The sequence below is a fragment of the Hydra viridissima genome, unplaced genomic scaffold (genome assembly GCF_058129835.1).
Source record: "Hydra viridissima isolate aposymbiotic clone 2 unplaced genomic scaffold, HvirCarnegie_v1 scaffold_12, whole genome shotgun sequence".
Taxonomy (NCBI): domain Eukaryota; kingdom Metazoa; phylum Cnidaria; class Hydrozoa; order Anthoathecata; family Hydridae; genus Hydra; species Hydra viridissima.
This window is the reverse complement of record NW_028324311.1, coordinates 15347226-15369413: the sequence shown is the minus strand read 5'-3', so window position 1 is coordinate 15369413 and position 22188 is coordinate 15347226. Positions and strand designations below refer to the sequence as shown.

General features: G+C 30.0%; 1 protein-coding gene, 1 long non-coding RNA gene and 1 pseudogene across 5 annotated transcripts in view; 2 read left to right on the top strand and 1 right to left on the bottom strand.

Moving 5' to 3' along the window:
• The first annotated feature begins 520 nt into the window (after positions 1-520).
• LOC145187697 (uncharacterized) overlaps positions 521-22188 on the top strand; it is a 39540-nt gene continuing 17872 nt past the window's right edge. Inside the window, exons 1-4 of one of the 3 annotated variants that reach the window (XM_090068881.1) lie at positions 521-609; positions 17035-17167; positions 17269-17328; positions 17940-18107. In XM_090068881.1, the coding sequence (XP_089925007.1) occupies positions 18079-18107 (29 nt within the window). In that variant the 5' untranslated portion in view covers positions 521-609; positions 17035-17167; positions 17269-17328; positions 17940-18078. Of the gene's footprint in view, positions 610-17034; positions 17168-17263; positions 17329-17712; positions 18108-22188 lie in introns of those variants that run through there. The other 2 variants (XM_090068880.1, XM_090068882.1) reach the window with 2 other exon arrangements.
• LOC149881488 (52 kDa repressor of the inhibitor of the protein kinase-like) lies at positions 1813-3852 on the top strand (annotated as a pseudogene).
• LOC149881487 (uncharacterized) lies at positions 4723-21755 on the bottom strand. Of its 2 annotated transcripts, none has more exons than XR_016445663.1 (3): positions 21475-21755; positions 5055-5150; positions 4723-4952 (listed from the first exon to the last, which is right to left on the bottom strand). It is a non-coding gene; the product is annotated as an uncharacterized LOC149881487 (long non-coding RNA). The 2 variants fall into 2 exon arrangements; XR_016445664.1 differs by lacking the exon at positions 21475-21755 and adding an exon at positions 17473-17592.

Here is a 22188-nt window from a genome sequence, read left to right as displayed (position 1 = left end):
ATTGAAAAGAAGTGATTATACCAAGTACCACCAGTACCTGGGTGCACAATCATGCAACCTCCTCTGTTCCACCAACTACTCCTGTTTTGTTTTTAATTGTTGCACGATATTCCGTGTTTGAATTCCTTCAACAAGTCAAAATGTTCGTCAGCACTGTTAAGTTATTAGCCCCAACAACTCCGTAAGATTGATTTCGGGTAAGATCTTTATTCTCCTTATCCTTAGAGTCCCAAATTACATTAGCTTTTTTTTTTTTGCTTAAGTTATCTAAGTAATACGAAACGTATATATATATATATATAAATATATATATATATATATATATATATATATATATATATATATATATATAAATTGCAAATGATAAAGTAAATGAAAATTACTGCTTTTTTTCTTTACAAATGGAGAAGTAATATTTGTTGTATTTTTATTTTTACTACTATTAATTATATTACATTTTTTTGTTTTTCTACCTCCTTCTACTTTTTATTTCATTGTATTTATTATCCAGTTGAGGTATTTTTTTGTTATGCGTCGCTGACTCAAGATTAGAATGAAAGTTACACTTAAAGCACAAGGTTTTCTCACTTCGAAGGATTAAAGAAATTGGTATGTATTTATTAAACATTTCTTAAACATAAAATTTCGACAGTTTAATTATTTGCTTAAAATGTCGACTAATTCTCAAGTTCAAATAGCTCTCCAAACAAAATCGGAGAGCTATTTGAACTTGAGAATTAGTCGACATTTTAAGCAAATAATTAAACTGTCGGAGCCAATCGGAGTTAATCCACTGGAAAGAAAGATCGAAAAAATATATTACTTGTTTTAAAGACAAACACCCAAATATGATTGTTGTAGAAAATATTAGAGGTTTAGACACCTTTTTAACAAAGGATTTTTCGGAAAAAGATTGTGGCAATTTCATTTGTTTAAGGTAGAAATATTTATTTCGTTTCAGTAATTTTTTTTTATTGTTAAGCTTTATTTTATCATTTTTAAGCTTTCTTATTATTATTGTTAAGCTTTTTTTATTAAACAATTATAAATTTTTCTTTATATGAAATTCAATGTAATAATAACAATAAAGAACTAGTTTTCTTACAAAAATATTTTTCATTGAAAACATTGCAATTGAAAAACATAATTGTATAGCTATGTTTTTATATTCATATCAGGGCTCAACCAACTGGAAACTGTCTGTACAGTTCTATCTCATTAGTCATCACTGGGAATAATTCTGTAGTAAATGAATTAAGATTGTCATCAATCGAGCTTTTCTTAAATGCAGAATTCTACTCAAACCATCCAACTTTTCAATAAGTTTTTTGTAAAAATAGAAATGTTTTTCCTTGTTTAAAAAACATTCTGCCGTTGTCAATATCAAAAAATTCTTTACATACAAGAAAGGAAAGCAAAGAGTTAGTATAAGAAGAAGCTGTTCATAATTGCAATTATAAGAACTGGTCTTCTTTCATTTGTGCTCTTGGATTATCAAGCATATGTGGAAAAAAAATAGAATGTCTTTACCCAGATTATGGCCTTACTAAGTACAAACTATTATTAAGCCAAATTATTTATCCCCGTATGAACTCTTTTGAAAATTAGGTGTCTTTATATCTTCTTTTTTGTTGTGAAAATTTTTTAAATGATTTTTCTGTCCCTTTTCAACACAATCATTATGTTTCATTAGTACTAAAAAACAATTTGAAACGTAAAGCTTCCAATGAAAGTGGCAGGAAATTACTTTTCATAGCAAATCCAAAGATCATGATGGCCTTATGAAATCTAATTTAAAAAATAAATCTTCTTTTTTCTAACCAATTACCAATACCTAGTTTTAATAAAGTAACTCAATATATACCATTTTCTATCACTTCCTATAATTATGATATTGGTTATTTGGTTTCTAATTATGATAGTTATTCCAGTGTTGCTTAAAATTTAAGTAAGTTTTCCATGTTTACTTTTTGGTCACAGCTTTCCTTCAGAATTTATTATCACAGAAAGGCTGCTCCGTAAACCATTCAACTACTGGAACGATGGTTTTGCTCACTTTAAGAAACATGTATTTGGAAAAATTAATAATAATCTAACCTGCAGAAACAAAGGATTGCATGTTAAAACTGCTGAAGTTTTATTTTATTTATCATCATTTTGGTCTTTTAAAACAGAGCCATTTTATATAACCTCTCGAAAAATAATTCAATCACAGTATTCTGAAAGTCGTACATTGTTGTTACCAATTATTGAAACAATTATTCTATGTGGGCGCCTTGGTCTTCCTTTAAGAGGTCATCGAGATAATTCAAAATTTCATCCTGGTAGAAGCGAATCTCCTATTGCAGGAAACTTCATCGAACTGCTTCATTTTCGTGTCAAAGTTGGCGACATAATTCTTGAAGATCATTTAAAATATCATCAAAAAAAAGGAATCTTATCAAATAGATCTCAAAATGAGCTGATAAATTGCGGAGAAGTAGTTACCGACAAAATAAAAGAAGAAATTAAAAAGTTTTTCTATCATTGCTGATAAAGCTTCAGAAAGTTCAAATAACGAGCAACTTTCTTTGGTTATTAGATTTGTTGATTCTAATTTAGACATAAAGGAAGAATTTTTTAAATTTATACATTGCTCTAATGGTGTTACTGGCGAAGGTTTATTTAAAAAGTTTTTTTTAAAAAGTTTGCTGTTCTTTCTTTGAATTTTATAAATTGTAGAGGACAATCTTATGATGGTGCTCGAGAAATGGCTGGACATACTAAAGGGTTGTCTGCTCGTATTTTAAATTTGAATGAAAAAGTATTTTTACTCTTTATTACAGCCACAGACTTAATTTAGCTATTTGTACATCATGCAATGTGCAGTCTATTAGGAACCTTTTAACTGATGTAAAAGAGGTATACTTTTTTAATCTTTCTTCATACAGGCAACAAAAATTAAAAGAGTATAATGATAAAATTACTCCATAAGCTTCAAAAAAAAAAAAGTTAAAAGATGTTTGTAGAACACGTTGGAATGATAAAGTACATTGCATGGATACTTTTCCAGAGCTTTTTATACCTGTAATCTCCTGTCTTGAAGAAATGTCCTTAAATATCAATAAAACATTCAATCGTACAACATCTACTTCTGCTTCCTCTTTACTGAAGTTAATAACAGGTTTTGATTTTGTTGCACTTTGTATAACAAGAAATGTTTTTGATATGACTCTTCCAATTACACGATTGTTGCAGGCAAAAAGTAATGATATTTATAATGGTTTGAATCTTATCCAGGCATTAAAAGATGCTGTGTCTTCTCTTAAAAATAAAGTGGATGAACACCATCAAATATGCTTTGAACAAGCATTAAAAGTTGCATCCAAGATAAATGTTATAGAAGAAAAGCCTAGAACTGCATTTATTTCAAAAAACAGAACTAATACTCCTTTTGAATCTGTCTCTCATTATTTTAAATTGGTTATCATTATTCCTTTGGTTATTACTATTTCTTTATTATCACTATTCCTTCGACCATCTGAGTACTGAGTTAAACACAAGGTTTAATGATACAACTTTAAAGTGTTGTAAAGCACTTGTCTTAGTTCCTTCAAAAATGAGTGCAGATGTTTAGTGTTCTAGTGATGCTAATCAACCAATAAGTTGACTCATTTACTCTTTGCGTGCTCTCCCTAAATAAGTCGATGCGTACTCTCCCTAAATTTAAAAAAGTGCGATAGCAGGGATTTTTAAGAATTTTTTTTGCATTATATAAGAATAGGTCGTGTGTAATTGTTAGGTGTTGGTGCTGACTATGGTTATCATCATTTTCTTCTAAAAATAGATAGCGAGCGAAGCGATGATGCTTGATAATAGTTAGCATCATGGGCAATAAAATATCGGGCGATTGATAAGCTATCTTATCTCATATATGCGTTTGTCAATGAGGAAGGGTGTAGGGACGCAAAAACTTAACATTTTTGCAGAGAGGTTAAAATTGCGACTTACCCAAAAAAAATCCTGTACTCGCCTCTGGGTTCGTTGTGCGATTCTTTTTTTTGTTGGGAAGTCATAAGAAGCATTAAAAATTGTTGTCGAAGGACAACAATCCTAAATTTTTCTTACAAAAATACGTATATATTATATATATATCCCAGTAAACATTAAGTAATCGGACCGGCGGAGGACAGCTGTCAGCACTTATGCCGTGCCTACGTCGGTCGCCCGCTGTGGTGCCGTGCTGTCTTGCACATCGTATTTATATTGGTTCAATTATTTGCAACCTGACATTTGCCGCCTTCGGTCCAACATCGGACCGAAGGCGGCAAATTGCAACTTTTTAATAACGGTCCGTTAGCGGCAAACCAATGAAGGTACGATAGCGGTTCAATATAGGACCTTTAGTGGTTTTTAATACCATTTCTAGGGATAGATATACTTGTTCACTTGCATTTTTAATTTTTTTTACGTACTAATCTATTGCAAAGTTAACTGATAATTTCTTTTTCAAGTAATTAAATCCTAAGAATAAGCATTTTTATTTTAAAGTTGCAACAGGGCGACACAATCTTGGATAAACACAGCCGATACTTTTGACCAAATGCTTAGATATATAGACATAAATAAATTCATAGATCAATGCAAGTTTTTGAAAAAAAACGAATACAAAAGTTACTCAGAAATGCTAAAACATTTTATTATAAAGATATTACAAATTACATATTAAAGTCATAATGAAACTGTTATCAATAAATATAATATACAAGAAATTGGCGGATAGTGTTTAATTTGTGTTTGCTAATCGATTTTAATTCTTCCGATATACGCAGTTTATTTTGAAATCTGCTGTGCTTTAGCTTTAAGCCATGTTTATCATCATTTCGATCAGATGCAATTTACAGTAGGCAAGTCATTTCGTGGTAAAAATCACTTTCTGTTACATTACTCGTCTGCAGATTTCTAATTTTGCCCTGAAAACAGACACAGATATATAATCATAATATAGCAAGCAGACATTTAAGAGATATTGCAATGAACATATTACAAAAAACACTATGTAACACTATACTTACACATATAACACAACAGAACACTAGCCATCTCAGGCTTTATATGCGTCTTTTGTCTCATCGCAAGTTTTTAGCTAGGAATTCTCTTTTCATGTGTGCCTACATGATAGATACAAATATAGTTTGCATATTGAAAATTTTTGCTGATCAAACGAAAGCATAGCTTAATGTAATAAACTATAAAAACTCCCTGAAAAAATTAAAAAAAACTATAAAAGAGGTGCATAACTGGCATACTGATTCCATACAAATGGTTGAGGGTTGTAAATAAGTATATGAAACAATTTCTTTTCATAAAATAATATACCAGCAACCGTATAAAGAACAAAAAAATATATCTTAAAAAAAAGTGCATTAGATCAAGTTTGCAAGTCAAACAACTTTGTTAACTCCATGCAATAATAAGGCATTGGTTAACATAACTTTTTGCCAAGATAGAGGTATAAGCTTGCAAACCTGTAAAAGAAATAGCAGTAAATCATAAGCATAACATTAAATCACAACCGTGTTTCCAGATGCTGAATTTTACAAAAATCCTTTAAAATATTGCGTTGTAAAATAACAAAGGCAACCTCGCAGACAAATTTTGCTAGATTTTCGTTCATCTGCTTCAGTGATTGAGTACCAAGTTAATTGAAGAGCGTTTTTTCAAAAGGGGCACTGTTGTAAAAAATGACTAAAAACTACTTTGAGCTGACCCGAGAAAACTGCTTTGACAGGGTGAAACTACAATGTTTCCTGACTCCAAAAATGTAAAATTTGAAACCTAACTATTTCGTCCGAGAAAATAATTTTGATTTTTAGTTTTTAGTACTTTGCACAATAGGTCGAAATGACAGCTTTTCAAATTTTGTATTTTTACAGCATTCAAAAACTCTTCAAAAAGAGCATTTATTACTCCAAAACATAACTGTCTAAAATTCACTTGAATAATAGTTTATTCTGACACAACTGATATAGTTTTTCATTAACAAGATGGAAATAATAAACACTTTCTTAAATAATTCTTTTAGTTATTCTAAGCCAAAACACAAAAACAACCTCTTGATTCTAAACACATAAAGAGCAAATGGTACATAAAATAAATTCTTCTCAATATTTGATTCTTCACAAATGCTTGCTGTTGTAGTCCACAACACATGAAAGAAGCCTCTTTGCATACTCAGGATGATTGCGGTCTCTTTTGTATCTCTGCCAATGTGAGCTGAAATTATGATGCATTGATTCTGTTGCCTGCTCACTAAAGATCCCCAAGGGAGCCCTTTTGATCTCAATGAATTGCTTCACATGGAAGAAAACAGGATGAACTTTTGGAGTCACACTGATGTTCATGATTGCCAAATATGAGTCTCTGAAGCGATCAATTTTTTCAGAAAAGTCATCCTCCAGAACCATACCAAAACATGCTGTCACCACAGACTTAAACTTTCGAAGGGCATCAATGATTCCAAAGACTTGAAAAGCAGACTCAGTCTCTGCAATTCTTTGAAGGAGGTCAAGATTGCTGAGAAGCTTGTGACAGGCATTCACTGCAAACTGCCCACCATGGTATGGTTCTTGTTGAATGTGGAGAGCTGAGGGCCACTTGACAACATTGGGCCAAACTTCTGTCATGGCTTTGCACATGTGATTGACCACACCAAGGAGAAGATGGAGTTCCATTGGTGGTATGAGCTCCAAGATGAGTTTGTTTTCAGAACCAGATAGCAAAGGCTCATGCACTACATTGCCAAAAGATCTTGCCTTTTTGATATCACCACCAGACTTAGCAAACTCTTGATAACAGGCAACAAGTGAGCTTAATGTCCTCAAAGATCCTGATTGAGAAAGATGCTTTGATTCTGTGTTGCACCAAGAGCAAGGGTGAGTACTTGCATGGCTCTGAAGGCCACAAAGGATGTTGGCAAGTTTCATGTCGCATGAGACAACAAAGTTGACTTTGTCTAACTTGATTAAAGACAAGATCTGCCTTACATTTTCAAAGTTTTCTGGTAGTCCTTCTGATAAAGCCACAAGCATTTGACGCTTTACACTACTGTCTTTGACAGTCCTCTGAGTTAAAAGTTTTTTCCGTGGTGGTGACCTTGAATCACAGTGAGAATCCAACTCCATGATGCCAAGAGAAACTTTCAGAAATCCTCCACCTCCATCAATTCCCAACTTGACAATATGATTCTGGAAAACTCTTCGAGAAAGCAGGACTTCATTCAAAAGCTCGGCAAGATCCTTGCAATGCACAACCACAAAGTCAGTGGAGTTACTCTCTGATAAAACTTGGATGCTGGTTTGAGTAAAAAACTCAGACAACTGTTTGCCAATGGCTTCAAACTTAGCAAGAAAACTAGTCTCCACAATCTTGGTGTCACTGACTCTGTTGATGGTTGATGCCAATATCTTCATGCCAAGGTTGGACAGTCCTGTGTTTAGCTGAACTTGTACAAGATCTTCAGTTTTGATGCTGGGTTCAGGAAAAAGAGCTCTTGCACTTGAGCTTCCTAAAAATGAAATTATATTAACACTTTTTGTAATTTTAAGTTTTAAAATTAAAGGTATTCCCTCTGAACCTGCCATCTTTATATGTATATATAAAAGTATCACCTGTTTTAACTCTAAGTGGTGGGCCGCCTTTAGGATGCGATATTTTGACAGTACCACCAGGTGTGGAAGGTTTAGTAGAGATGACTTGAGTAGCTATTTGCTCTGCAGCGAGTGGATCAGCTGCAGATAGCTGCTTGAGATTCTCTCTAAAAGTGAATGGAGTGCACTGATGTGGCAGACCTCTTCCAACTAGACTCAAACAATCACCACATCTTTGAGGGGTACAATCTTCCACAGGTTTAGAATAGTCCACTGGGCTCTTCTCATTCAACTTCAAATGTCCAACTTGACAAATAAGACAGTTGCAACCTTGATCTCTTGTTGTTGGTCTAACTTTTATAGATGAGAAAGGACACAAAGGTGGCAGGTTAACATCTTTTCCTTCATCTTTTCTCCGAAGAATTGTTCGACATGAGTCACAAATGCCTCTTGGCACTCTGGTATCAGTCAAATCAAGACTTGTATGGTAATGCTTGAGGATCTTTTCAACAAGGAACTGTGTCAACTCTCGAGAGCACTTCTTCAGACACAAGACACAGACAGATTTCCGACAATCTTCATGATTTTTTGAAAAATTTGGCATTTTGAAATTTTTCTCACACAACTGATAAGTGAAACACTTTAAATAAACATGTTCACTGCCAATTCCCGGAATTTTCGGCTTGTTTACAATTTTGATGCAAAACTTAAAATAAACATGTTCACTGCCTATTCCCGGAATTTTTAGCTTATTTACAATTTTGATGCAACAAAATGTTTATAATATAGTTCAACCATGAAATTGTAGGTAAAATTTTATCTTCTGAGTTAAAATAAATACAAATTATACTTGCTATATAGACTGTTATGTTTTAGAGTAATAATTGCTAATTTTGGAGAGTTTTTGAATGCTGTAAAAATGCAAAATTTGAAAAGTTGTCATTTTGCCCTATTGTGCAAAGTACTAAAAACTAAAAATCAAAATTATTTTCTTGGACGAAATAGTTAGATTTCAAATTTTACATTTTTGGAGTCAGGAAACATTGTAGTTTCACCCTGTCAAAGCGGTTTTCTCGGGTCAGCTCAAAGTAGTTTTTGGTCATTTTTTACAACAGTGGGGATATAAGTCCATTTTTACCAAAATTGAGTTTTTTTTACTTTTGGATTCTATAGTTTAAATGGCACGAATCTAACTATAATAACATTGATAGAAAATTATTTATCCACTTTACTTTCAATATTAAAATCAACAAGTTTTTTCAAAAGGGCATAAGTCCCAGTATTAGAAAAAATTATAGCAAAAACTAAAGTAAACGCTTGCGCAGTGGCATCTTCCGTTACAAACTTTATCTAAAAATGGTACATAAACAGAATGATTTTCTTCTAAAGTTTGTTAAATTAACTCAAGTTAAAAGACACAGGCCAAGGAATGAATATCTTTGTTCAAGAAAACATTCAATAAACTATATTACTGCTGACAGAAGTTGTAAAACAGTTCCAGTTTGTGAAAAAACATTTCTGTCCATAACATGTGTTGCAATAAAAAACTACTCTAAAAATGGATGTCTGAGACCTGAAAAATGCAGAGGATTTAGACAAACTATAGGTGATAAAGAAATCACCAATTCAATAATGAATTTTATCAATATAAAGGTTGTGTTTCACACTATGGGAGAGGAAAAAGTGTTAGTGTATCTTTCGCCTGAATTAAATGTTGAAAAATTATTGAGAAACTGGAAATGTTATAGAAACCAAGAAAATATGGGTATTTTATCACTTTCTAAATTTAAAAAGATTTTTTACACAAAGTTTAATGTTGGATTTAGAAACCCAAGAACAGATATCTGTTCTTTTTGTGAAGCACAAAAGAAGTTGATAAGAAAAACATTTGATATAAAACTAAAGGTAGAAGAGTTTGCTAAATATCATCTGCACAAATTAAGAGCAAAATAATTCTAATCTCTTATGAAAGAGAAAAATGAAAATCTTATTAAATTGTGCTTTGACATGCAACAAAACTAACCAGTTGGTGAAGTATTTTCTGCTCGACAAAGTTGGCTCTGTAATTTAACATTTGTTCAACATGATCAAACAGTGCAGGATCTAATGAAGTTTCTTTAGCCTGGTTCACTATTTTTCTAAGTTAGAAAAAGATTTTATTACAGAAAGAGGAGCTAAAGTGAAATTAGATCCACATTTATTTTCTGATGCTTGTTCATCACAGAACAAAAACTTTGTTGTTTTGTGTTGTTTGAAAAATTTTGTGGAAACGAGTGTTATGTTAAATGCTGTTAAACATTTTTTTCCAATTAGGGGTCATAGTTTTTTACCTCCTGATTGTATTTTTGGACCTATGGAAAAAGTGGTATGCAAAAAAGAAGCCATTCTTTCTCCTTTGGAACATTACAAAACTTTTTCAGAGAATGGAATAGTGCAAAAACTAGGAGAAGATTGGTTTCCTAAAGATTACCAAAAAATGGCTAAAAAGATTCTTAAAATAAAAAAAGCTATTTCCAATGAGAGATCAGAAAATTATAATTTAATCTCAAAAGAAAATCGAAGTGCAAAGTGTATATTCTGCAGAGCCTGGTCTAGTTAGTTCTTTATTAAAAAAAGGAAAGTTATTTGCAAAAATGACTGAAGCAATACCAAGACCATTAGAAAACAAAGTCGAAAAGGAAAAGAAAGCAGATGTAAAAAAGTTAATGGCATTCTTTGAGGTACCAGATGATGCAAAGGACTTCTATGCCTGTACTCTTGATGGTATTGAGGGAGTAATGCAGAATGATGTTGATGAGTTTGATGAAAATGAACTGTTTGTTTAAACTTAATAAAAAAAATTCTACTAAACTTTTGTTTTATTTTTGGTATCATAAAATGTTTTCTATTGTTGTCTTAAAATAAGATTGTCTAAAAATATTTACTAAAAAAATTTAATATTAAATCCATTCAAATAAACTTTTGTCCCAAACATAAAAGGGTCATTCATTAATGACGTCTCTGCAAAAGAGGGTAGGAGTATCTGTAAATTAATTCAGATGGTAATTATAGGTAAAATTTTGAATGAAGACAAAAATTTTTGATTAAACAATTTAGTTATATCATAGGCATCTTTAATTCCTTAAAAACTCTTTAACCAATTTTTGATTAACTTAATTGAGCATTTTTTTGGGTATAAAAATCTGATCTGCAGCATGCTTTGAACTGGTATGGCTGAAAACCATAGAGAAACGTTTAAAATAATTTCGCCTTTCAAATCTCCATTAAATGGATTTCTGACATCAAACAATTGTTTTTAATTTTTTATACAGCGTATGTATGAATTTTAAACTTTTACAAAAAAAGACACACAGAGAGGGTCTTCACTTATCATGTAACAAGGATAAGGTGGTCAAAATATTAGGAGTGTTTTAAGAACTTATGTTACAATTTTATAAGTTCATCCAAATAAACTTAATTCGCAAACAATTTGAAACGCAATTTCGTCACAAAAACTTATTTTTCTCTAAAAAAATGTGGACTTATGCCCTTTTTGAAAAATTTCTTACATTTTAACCCATTATAAGTATACTTCAAAAAAAGAAAAAATTTTAAAAGTGAAATTATTTTTATGAAAATCACAATAAACTACCGCTTACAAAAATAAAAATTTATATCTGTTGAAAATTTAAATAGATTATTAATTTTTTTTAGTTTTCTCAAAATATTTAAAATGTGACTTATGTTCCTTTTGAAAAAAGGGTCTTCAATTTACCCTTCCTTCATCATACATTCTGACTGTTTCACATATTTTTTAACTTAACACTATCAAGTTCAATTAAATTAAATTTAAAAATGATATGATCAAACATAGATCAAACAGTAACTTATATTATGGATGGGGTATTTCTTTCAAAATGAACATTAAAAAATATTTAACCAAACATTAATAAATAAAAAGAAAGCTCATCATTACATAATAAAGAACAATAAAACAGCCCTTATATACTCCATTTACTGGTAACATTTAATACGATGATAAATATTACACTAAATTCTCATATACAAAAGGTTACACTAAAAGGGATTTATATATATATATATATATATATATATATAAATCCCTTTTAGTGTAACCTTTTGTATATGAGAATTTAGTGTAATATTTATCATCGTATTAAATGTTACCAGTAAATGGAGTATATAAGGGCTGTTTTATTGTTCTTTATTATGTAATGATGAGCTTTCTTTTTATTTATTAATGTTTGGTTAAATATTTTTTAATGTTCAATTTGAAAGAAATACCCCATCCATAATATAAGTTACTGTTTGATCTATGTTTGATCATATCATTTTTAAATTTAATTTAATTGAACTTGATAGTGTTAAGTTAAAAAATATGTGAAACAGTCAGAATGTATGATGAAGGAAGGGTAAATTGAAGACCCTTTTTTCAAAAGGAACATATGTATATATATATAAACGGACTCAACAATATTTAATATCTAAATGATTTTCTTTTTTTAATTTCTGGCTTCATTGCTTTAGATTTTGAATGGTTTCTTATGTAATGTTCTTTCAACGTGCTTTTCAAGTGATGACAACCTTTCATGTGCCAAAATAAACAATTGAGATAGTTAAATACAACATGCAAACTTTCCTCACCTTTTTTTTCCCCATAAACTTTAATTTCTAATCCCTGTTTTAGAATAAATTTAAAAAATATGGGTTTTAAGCAAATGCGTCATTGGAGTTACAGATTGCTCATTCTAAAATTAAATTATATACTTATACGCAAAAGATTTAAAATAATTCAAATAAGCTAACCGAATTTCTACCTAAATAAAAGCAATCAGCAACAATTGATACTTTTTAAAGTATCTTAAGTATGGTAATTTACAATCTGCTAAACTCAAAAGATTTTAAATACCTCTCTAGTTCCTGAATATCATTCTCTTGAAAAGACTGCGAGCTGTTCATGAACTTTTGACATTTTGAATAATATTGAAATAACTGTTTAAATTTTTGGCTTACATTACCAGTAAATGACCATAAACTGTTTCAACAAAACCAAGATTTGAAATTAGTTTTGGAGTATCACAAATCAAGCTAAGTTTGAGGCAAAATTTCATCTCTATGTACCTAACAAATTTTATTACTCTTACTCTTAGCCCACCAGATAATAATTTTATTATAGTTTTTTGGAATTCTTGAGCTTTTGTTTAATGACATGCAACACTGCATCTTCAATATCATGTGGAATATGACTTGATTTACTAACTTTACATAAATCATCAATAACTGTGCTGCAGTTATTGCCTAAATGATCTTTCTTACACTCATGATTTACATATTTATCTTTAAAAAATTTGTCTTTGAAAAGTCTATTAATCATGACGTGGGTTGAGAATAAAGGACATTCTGCTTCACTTTCTAGCTAGACTGCAAAACGAGAGCTGACAATCATTGTTCATGAATGTTTAATGCAATATTCTCGCACAAAGTTTATATTTATTTGCATCCATCTTTAAAAGTTCCTGGTCTTCCAATATTGGGACTTGGTTTTCAACCTGCCTTACCAAAAATACATTTACACTCTTTTGTCGGACATTTTAACCAAGTTTTTGGTTAAGCACTGAAAAGTTTATTTCTTTGTTTTTCAATATTTCTCATAGTTGTATAACATTTCAAGCACATTTTTGATGGGTGAACTTTCCCCCATCAAAAATGTGCTTAAAATTGCACATTTTTGATGGGTGCAGATTGTTTCAAAGGTATTCTTTTTGAAAATCTTCAATTTTATATATTTTAAAAATATCAATTATTATTTCAGCCTTACTAGCAGTTGTTAAAGAATCTTTTCCTGTCAAATTTCCACAAATTCTGCAAACTCTCAATAAATTTTGTTGATGTTTTCCAGCCATCTATTAAGTTTTTGAAATGCTCTTAACTAAATATTGAAATTTCATTTCATAAAAAATGACAGGTTAAAGAAATCAATATTTTCGGAGAGATAATTAATAATTCTTTTGTTAAAAACTAACCCAAAATCATAAAAATTTTGCTTCGTTCATAATAGAAATGTATATAAAGTGTTATTTTAAACAATATTAAAATTTCTGTTCCAATTAGTGTAGTAGATGTTAAAACATAAACTTCACTTTGACTTTGTGCATATAACAGCTCAAATATGTATTTGTCCAAATATTAACAATCACTTAAAATTGCTTTTAGAAATTGGAAACAGTGCTGCAAGCTACATAATAAGTTTTTAACACGGTTAGTAAAAATTTAGATATTTGACTTTTTGGGCTAAACGTATGCGCATAATAAAATCTCAAGCTTTTATAAGTATTGAATCACCGTGCAAAACATAATACCAGAAAAGTCATTACGTTGGTACTACTGCGTACCGTATTGCATTTACCGATGTTGACATGCCTTTTTAAAAACACGTTTACAACGAAGCGTTTTACCGCTCTGCAGCTGATGGCGAAAGCCAAAAAAAATGGCATAATGGACCTTCATCATTTTCTCAATGACGGAAAGCCGCGCTTTAGATCACAGTGGGCCAGCATTGGCATGCCGCCTGCGGCTTTACGCATCACGTTCCGCTGAAAGCATGTTTACTTGGTAGGTATATATACATATACACACAGTCCCTGATCAAGTTATAAGCCACGTTGCTATTTTTTCTCATTCTAGTTGTAAAGTTTGGTTTTTTCTTCAAAAATACAAAAAATTTTTATTTATATGAAATATAGTTATTTTCTAACATAAAACACATAAAATTTTATTAAGAATTTGTTTATTAAGAGAAACTCTCTATATATTGCTGATCCTCCCTTATTTTTAATTACTGCACGAAGGCGATTTGGCATACTATAGAGACAATTTAAAGCCATTTCTTTCAAATATGCATTATGGTTCCAATCCTAAAGAACTTTTTCAATCAACTGGGTCCTATTTGTGACCTTTTCGGTGGAAATTTCTCTCTTTATTAACTCCCATACATTTTCAAGAGGGTTTAAATCCGGGGAGTTCCCTGGGCAATCAATAGTGAAATTTTTTGTGAAGCTTTTAATTTTTTAATGGATTTTGCTGTGTGGCATGGGGCTCCATCTTGCATTAATTTTTTTTTTTTTTTTGCTTATTTGGAAACCACTCCTTCAATTTAGGCAAAAGACAAGTTTCAATAACTTTTTTGTATTGATCCTGTTTTAACATTACATCTACAATGAACAGTCAACTAAGGAATTTCCCACTGATTCCCGACCAAAACATTACTTCAGAAGGATGTTTAATTGTTTAGATTATACAATCTTCATGGAAATTTTCATTGATAGTCCTTTGGACATATTGAGCCTTTTGAGTCAAAATTTTTATGGTAGACTCATCGCTGAACATACCTGAAGAAAACAGAATAAAATTTACCACAGAATATTAAGACTGAAATATTAAGAAAAGAACTTCTAATCATTATATTATAATGACTTTCCAATATCCAGTCATCAACAGTGAAACTACGATACTTCTTCGCCCAATCCAGGCGTTTTTTTCTCTATGCTTTGGTTAATTTTGGCGTTTGTGCTGGCCTTCTACTTCTAATGCCCAATCCATAAAAAATTTGTCGAAAGTGAATTTCGCTACATTTATTCCCACCTCATTTAACTTGCTGGTTATTGCAGAACACGTTGCATATCTATTTTCTTTTACTATTTTTACTAGCATTCTCTCATTCCTGGGTGTTATTTTCTTTTTTCGACCGCATTTGCCTTGTCTCCGAACACATAATGGGAGACCATTTTTTAATTTGTCTTGGATTCGTTTAACAGTGCGGCTTGATATATCATATTTTCTTGATGTTTCACTTATTGAGGAATGCTTGTTGGTCAAAAGATATTGAAATAACTGCTTTTTTTTCAGAACTGATGTCTTCTTTTTTTCCCATTTTGTAATTTAGAGCTTTTAAACGATTTTTTTTTACTGGAACTATTTTAAGAAATAAAAATTGGTTTTTATAAAAAAATACATAATAAAATATTGACATAGTTGCTTAAAAATTGTTCCAAAGTATACTATAGTACAAATCTTATGTAATTAAATAATAATGGTTTAAAAAACATCACTACAATTTAAAAAAACATGAAATCAGTATGGGTGACAAAAATGAATTTTATGAATTAAACAGGTGCCACTTATTCCCCTCAAATTGTTGTCACCCTAATATAATTTTGTATTTCTAAAAGCTTGAAAGTATTAAGTTATAAACAAAAAAATATAAATGAACCAGTAAAAATATTCCGATCAGGCTTAAATAGCACCAAAAATATTTAATCCCAAAAAATTAACAAAATTGATAGGTTGGGCTACCCAGCAAGCACACAACGTTGAAATAACGTTGATCAACGTTGATCAACGTTATTTCAACGTTGTGTGCTTGCTGGGTAATAATTTGATCAGGGACCATATATATATATATATATATATATATATATATATATATATATATATATATATATATATATATATATATCCCATTTTCCCAACAATCAATCAAATTTCGTAAATTGAAATTTACGAAATAATATTCATAATAATAATTGTAATAGCAATAACAATAACAAAAATAATAATAAAGATAAAAATAATGATATTCGTTTTTTTGCTGAATACTCGGCTCCAGCCAACTTCTCATTTTTTATGCCTGTTTCAACATTCCTCTTAAAATTGAAATTTTTATGTGGGTTGTGTCTTTCTGATTAATGACTAATTCAATTTCAGCTTAGTCCTTGTATTTCTTAACTGTGTCAGTATTTCCTCGATTGTTTAACAAAGGTGGGGTGTTCTGCGGTTTTATTGATTTTAATTAGAATGTACTTTAAGTATATTTTTTCACCAAGTTCTACTCGTTTCAGTTTACACAAATATTTGTGTATACCATTATCACTCATATGTGTAAGCTGATAAAAAAAGGATCATAATTTTTCTTTCTACGTATAAAAGAAGGTCATTATTTCTTTTGGTTATTTAAAGCGGTTATTGATAGATAAATGGACTGTTATTTGCATATATTGATTTTTTGTCTCAGTTTAGTTACAACTGGTAATAATTGCTCTTAAGTATTACACTGCAGTAATTCATGTAAATATAACTTCGCGTACTGAGAAATTAAGACATAACACATCAACACAATATATATACAAACTTTGCAAAAAAAAAATCTTACACCATTTTATTGTTAACAGACTGGACTTAACTGAACTGGACTGCACTTATCATCAGCACAAAATCTTTATGTTAATATAAACAAATACGAGACATGATGTTTTATTAGTTCTTTTGATCTTGGATCAAATCATCAGTGCTTTGATCCAAGATCAAAGCACTAATAATACTTGTTTTCAGCCCCGCTTTTTGTTTTTAGATAATATACTCCGTAAGGGAAAAATTACGAAGGGTTGTCGCGTGAAGTTTCGGAAAACGTTCCTTTTGATCGTTTTTTAATAAAAGCTTCTTTCTATCATTTTTTAGTCACCAAAAACTGAAAAGAAAAAAAGGTTTGCGCAGTTCTTTTCAGCATATTTATTAACAACTTTGCTCAGTTTTAATTTTGCACCTCATTCATTACCAACACTAATTTCTTTACTGTTTAGTTTAGGTAACCATAAAGACCGTATGATAGATGTTGTTGAAAGTTTTGGTGAAAGAAGGTCACAAAGTAATAATAACGAATTAAAATTCTTTTTTTTTTTGTTTTTTTTTTACAAAGGGAAACAAGCAAAAATCGATGTTTGTTAACAATTGAATAACTAACCAACTTAATTTACCAACTTAAAAGAAGTAACTTAAGTAACCAACTTACTTTACATAATCATTTCAAATTTAAGTTTACAAATCGAGTTTTATACAATCCTCCTTTGTGGAAAACAGACTTTTTCGTTAAGCATTTCTTGTCCTACACTTTTAACCCTTTTACAATGTAATTTGATCCTATTATTTGATTAAACCCTCATATTTGACGAAGACTTGAACTCATCTATGGCTTTTGTTATATTAAGTAAAAAAATCTGATACCATTTGAAAAACTGAGTTTAACCTCACTTAAGTAAGTTTATTTACATGAAACATTACTAACACAATTACATCGCTCTCAGTTTGGTTCATCGCAGATCTCATTTGCCAAGTTTTCATTTTCTAAAACCAGTGCAAACTTTTTATGAATTTGATATGGTTTTTTTTTGTCTCTTGTTATTTATGGTTTGCTGTTGCTTGATTCAGTTTCTTTCTATTTAGCGCTGAGGTTAAAGATTCAAATTTAAATTCTTTAAGGTGCTGGTTTAATTAAGTTCAAGAGAAACTGCAGAAACAAACACTGGCTTCGTCAATCAACCATTTGTTCACATAAAAATTGAAATAAAATTTGAAGAAAAAATAAAAATTGAAGAAAGGAACATCTACAGTAAGGAAAATGGAGATGCTGGAGCAAGAAATGAACCGGTACGTCATCTACTTTTGTTCTACTTGTGCTAATTGTTACCTAATTCTTCAACAGTTTTGCTTTCATAAATAGAAAAACTGGAAAAAAAAAGGAGAACAAAAAATGTTTTTGCAGATTTGAATAAGTAAGGGAGAATGATGCAAGAGTTCTTAAATAAGAACAAGTTTTGTAACTGAATATCAGTACTTAAATATGAGAAATTTAATTAACATAAACATAGCATATGAAAACAGTTTCAGAGAAGCTTTCTTGAACTGAATGAAATAGAATCCAAAATCTGTTCAACGATTTAAAATTTTATAACTTTACTTGTTCCCAAAAAATATTTTGTAAGTCTTTTCCAATTGAAGATTGGGAAAACTAACTGGTTTGACTTGTATTCATTCTCCTTGCGAGTTTTCTAACTTCTGAAAAAAGTTAAAGATATCAGCGAAGTTTAAAACCAGCATTAGGTATCATAAGTTACATATTCATAACATTTAGCTTTAAATTTCAAGCATACATTTAATAAATTCAGTAAGCTCCTTCAACAAACAAAGCAAGAAATAGTTTAAAAATTTCGAAAAATTAAGGTTAGGTTTGAATTCAACTCACATTCTGTGTTTTTCGTTTTTTAAAATGGCTGCTATTAGAATTTGTTAGATTTTTTTCCTCTCATTCCTAAAATGTTTAAGTGAAAGTGTTTGTTTAAGTAAAAGTTAGATAAAATGTTTGTTTAGATGGCGTTCAAAGGATTGTATCTCTTGAGACATAGAGCAAATCTATCCCTCTCATTGTGGGTTTTTTTCTAGAAAATCTACTTGTTCATTGAATTATGATTAGTGACTTCAAAAAGTTTTAACAAAACGTTATGTTAAAATTGTAATTGGAAGGTTCAAAAGAAAAAAAAAAAAAGAATCCTTGATATAGAAACAAGTTAATCTTTTGAAAACAAACGAGGATTATTTTGATAAAAGTTGAATCTGTTGTGATAGATAATCTATCACAACAGATTCAACTTTTAATTATTCAACTCTTAATTATTTCATTATTGTTATCATAATTATTCAACTCTTAATTATTTCATTATTGTTGTTCAAATAATGAAATAATTAAGAAACACTTAAAGTTGTTAACAGACGTTAAGAAAAAAGGTTGAGCAGAAAATATAATTTTTTTCCCATAGCTTCCACAAAACGCCTTACGCGCCAAGGGATTTCAAAATGGCGTTGGAATTTTCAAAAATTATCATAAGTCTCGATCATTTTTTAAAGCAGTTAGAAAACAATTAACTCATTCAAAAACACTAAAACCGACCATCGATCTCATCACCAAACCTCATCACTGACTATTTATGAGAGATTACCTTTTTTGCACAAATCCAATCTTTAGAGGTAGACCCCAGTTGTCATCTCTTTCTTAATTTGAGAAATTCGGATTTGAAAAACATTTATCAATATCGATAGCATCTGATAATAGCGGTTTTTCATGAATTGCTTTTTTTTTTCTTTTGGGTTTTTCTTCACATACAATGTTTGGCTTTTTTTTTTTTTTTTTGTTAATTTGATTTAATAATTCAGAATTATTGAAAAATGGAGGAAATAGTTGCTGCTTAACATAAAGTGGTCTTTTAAACTTTTGTTATTGAAATTATTAAAGCGGTTTGTTTGCTTTTTAATTTATTCTTACAATAACAACTCATTAATTTGTCATTAGAAGAAATAGACAAGCAACGTAAGGTGAACTCTGTTGTATTTCTGACCACATTTTGATTTCGTGCTTTTTTCCCTTGACTATTGAGTCAATTTAAACCATTCAATCTTTATGTTTTTCTCATATTTTGAGCAAAAATTAAACTCTTGAATTATTTCTCATTTGACCCAAAAACAACATCTAGAAGTATAATTTTTGAGCTTTTTAGAAAAGAATCAAATGGTAAATGTTACAGCATATACTTCACCATTGACCTTAATGCTATTGTTAGAAAATCATGCATTTTTTGGACATTTAATATTATGGTTTTGTTGAATATTATAAAGAAACTTCTGGCCAATCTAATGTCAATAAAGGCTTATATAACCATTTTCTATGCAATCAAAGTTGTCTAAAATAAATCCAAAAAATACATCCTTGCGATTTTTGGGAGATTTTTGTACCAAGAACTTTTTGTTCTTCAAGTCAAAAAAATTTCTTTTTTTTTTTTTTAATCCTTTTTTAAGTCTTAAGGAGATCGGTGCTGCGACTAGTTTTAACCAGAAAACATTTGTTGGTCTAAAGTAAAGTATTTTTTATTTCGTTTATTGTTTTAAAATCATTTATAAAATAATTTTTGTAGTTCAAGTGACTGATCTTGTTTTAAAGAATGACTACAAATTAAGGCATTACATTATTCTCCACTTAGTTTGAGTGTTTTAATAGATCTTGTTTTATATGACTTTATTTGGTCTTGAACAAAGAGCCATTTTTTTCCGTGTCTTAAAATACATCAAAGTTCAAAATTATTACGCGTAAAGTTTCTTATAGCAATACCATAAATAATTTGGTGATATCTCCATGAAATGCAGTTACAGTTTATAATGTATATACCTTTTTGGCCAAACTTATCTTCGTGCTTTTAAACCACATAATATCGTAAACAGTTTTAAATACGCAGGGTTTTTTCCTTTAATGAAATGAAAGGAAAAAATCCTGAAATGAAAGTCATTTTACAGTCAATTTGACAGTTTTACAGTCATTTTAAAGTCAATTTTACATTCAATATCTAATGAAAAACAATGTCAAAAACCCTCTTCAAGACAAATAAAACCCAAAAACAAGAAAATTATTGGCAAAACAGATTATTTTTAATCAACAGTCTGACACAAATTTTAAGGGTTAAAGTTCTGATGAAATTGATTTTGGAGTAAATATACCTGAAAATAAGTCAGAAAAGAGTGCAGATGTTTCATTTCTTACTTGGCAAGTTGAGTGGAATAAAATTATTTAGTCATATGGCAGAAGTTATTTACGCTGTTAATTAAGTTTACAATATGAAGAAATCAACAGGCAATAAATTCATGCAAGATGAAAATATTTATGATATGGAACTTAAAGATATTATAACGATAGTTCTACCACCAAGTGATGATCATGGATCACTTAGATGTTAGTTTCTTATGTTTGACGTTTTTCTGACATCTTTTACTGTACAGTAATATTTAATATAAAATATTCTTTTAATTTTGTATATAACTCAAAAAAGAATATTTAATAAAGAATGTTTTCAGAGAAGAAAACAGTGCAAAAACTAGGAGAAGATTGGTTTGTTAATGATAACTAAAAATTGGCTAAACAGATTTTAGAACATAATAGCCATTTCCAATGATAGATCAAAAAATTATAACTTACTTTGAAGGCAAGATTGAAGTGTAAAGAGCATATTCTGTAGAAAGCAGCTATGAAAATTGAATGGCTTTCAATAACATAGCAGTTGACGTGAGGGACTTCTATGCCAGTGTTCTTGGCAATGTTGAGAGGATAACGCAGGATGACGTTGATGAGTTTGAAGAAAACAAACCGTTTGTTTAAACTTAAAAAAAATATTCTAAAATTAAACTTCTCTATTAGACTTTTGTTTCGTTTTCGATATCAAAGAATATTCTATATTCTTGTTTTTAAAATGAGGTTGTTACAATTTATGTACTAAAAAAAACATTAACATTAAAACAATTCAAATGAGCTTTTGTACCAAACGTCAAAGGCTCGTAGATTAAAAACGTCTCTGCCGAAGAGGGTAGGATTATTAGAATGTTAATTCCGATGGTAAGTACATTTAAGAGGAGGATAAAATATTGGTTTAAGACAATATTTTGTTTGATTCAATTAATTCAATCATATCCTAGACACCTTTAATTGCATAAAAAAATCTTTAACCAAAAATAACTAATGTAATTGAGCATTTTTATGTGGTTAAAGAATCTACTTGGTGTGAACCAATACAAACCATCGTTAAATCTCCTCTTAACATTTTAAAAAATATTTGCGTCACCCCAATCTAAATTAAACGCATTTTGACATCAAACAACATCGATGGAGGTTTACTTTTAAATTACGATCGTGAAT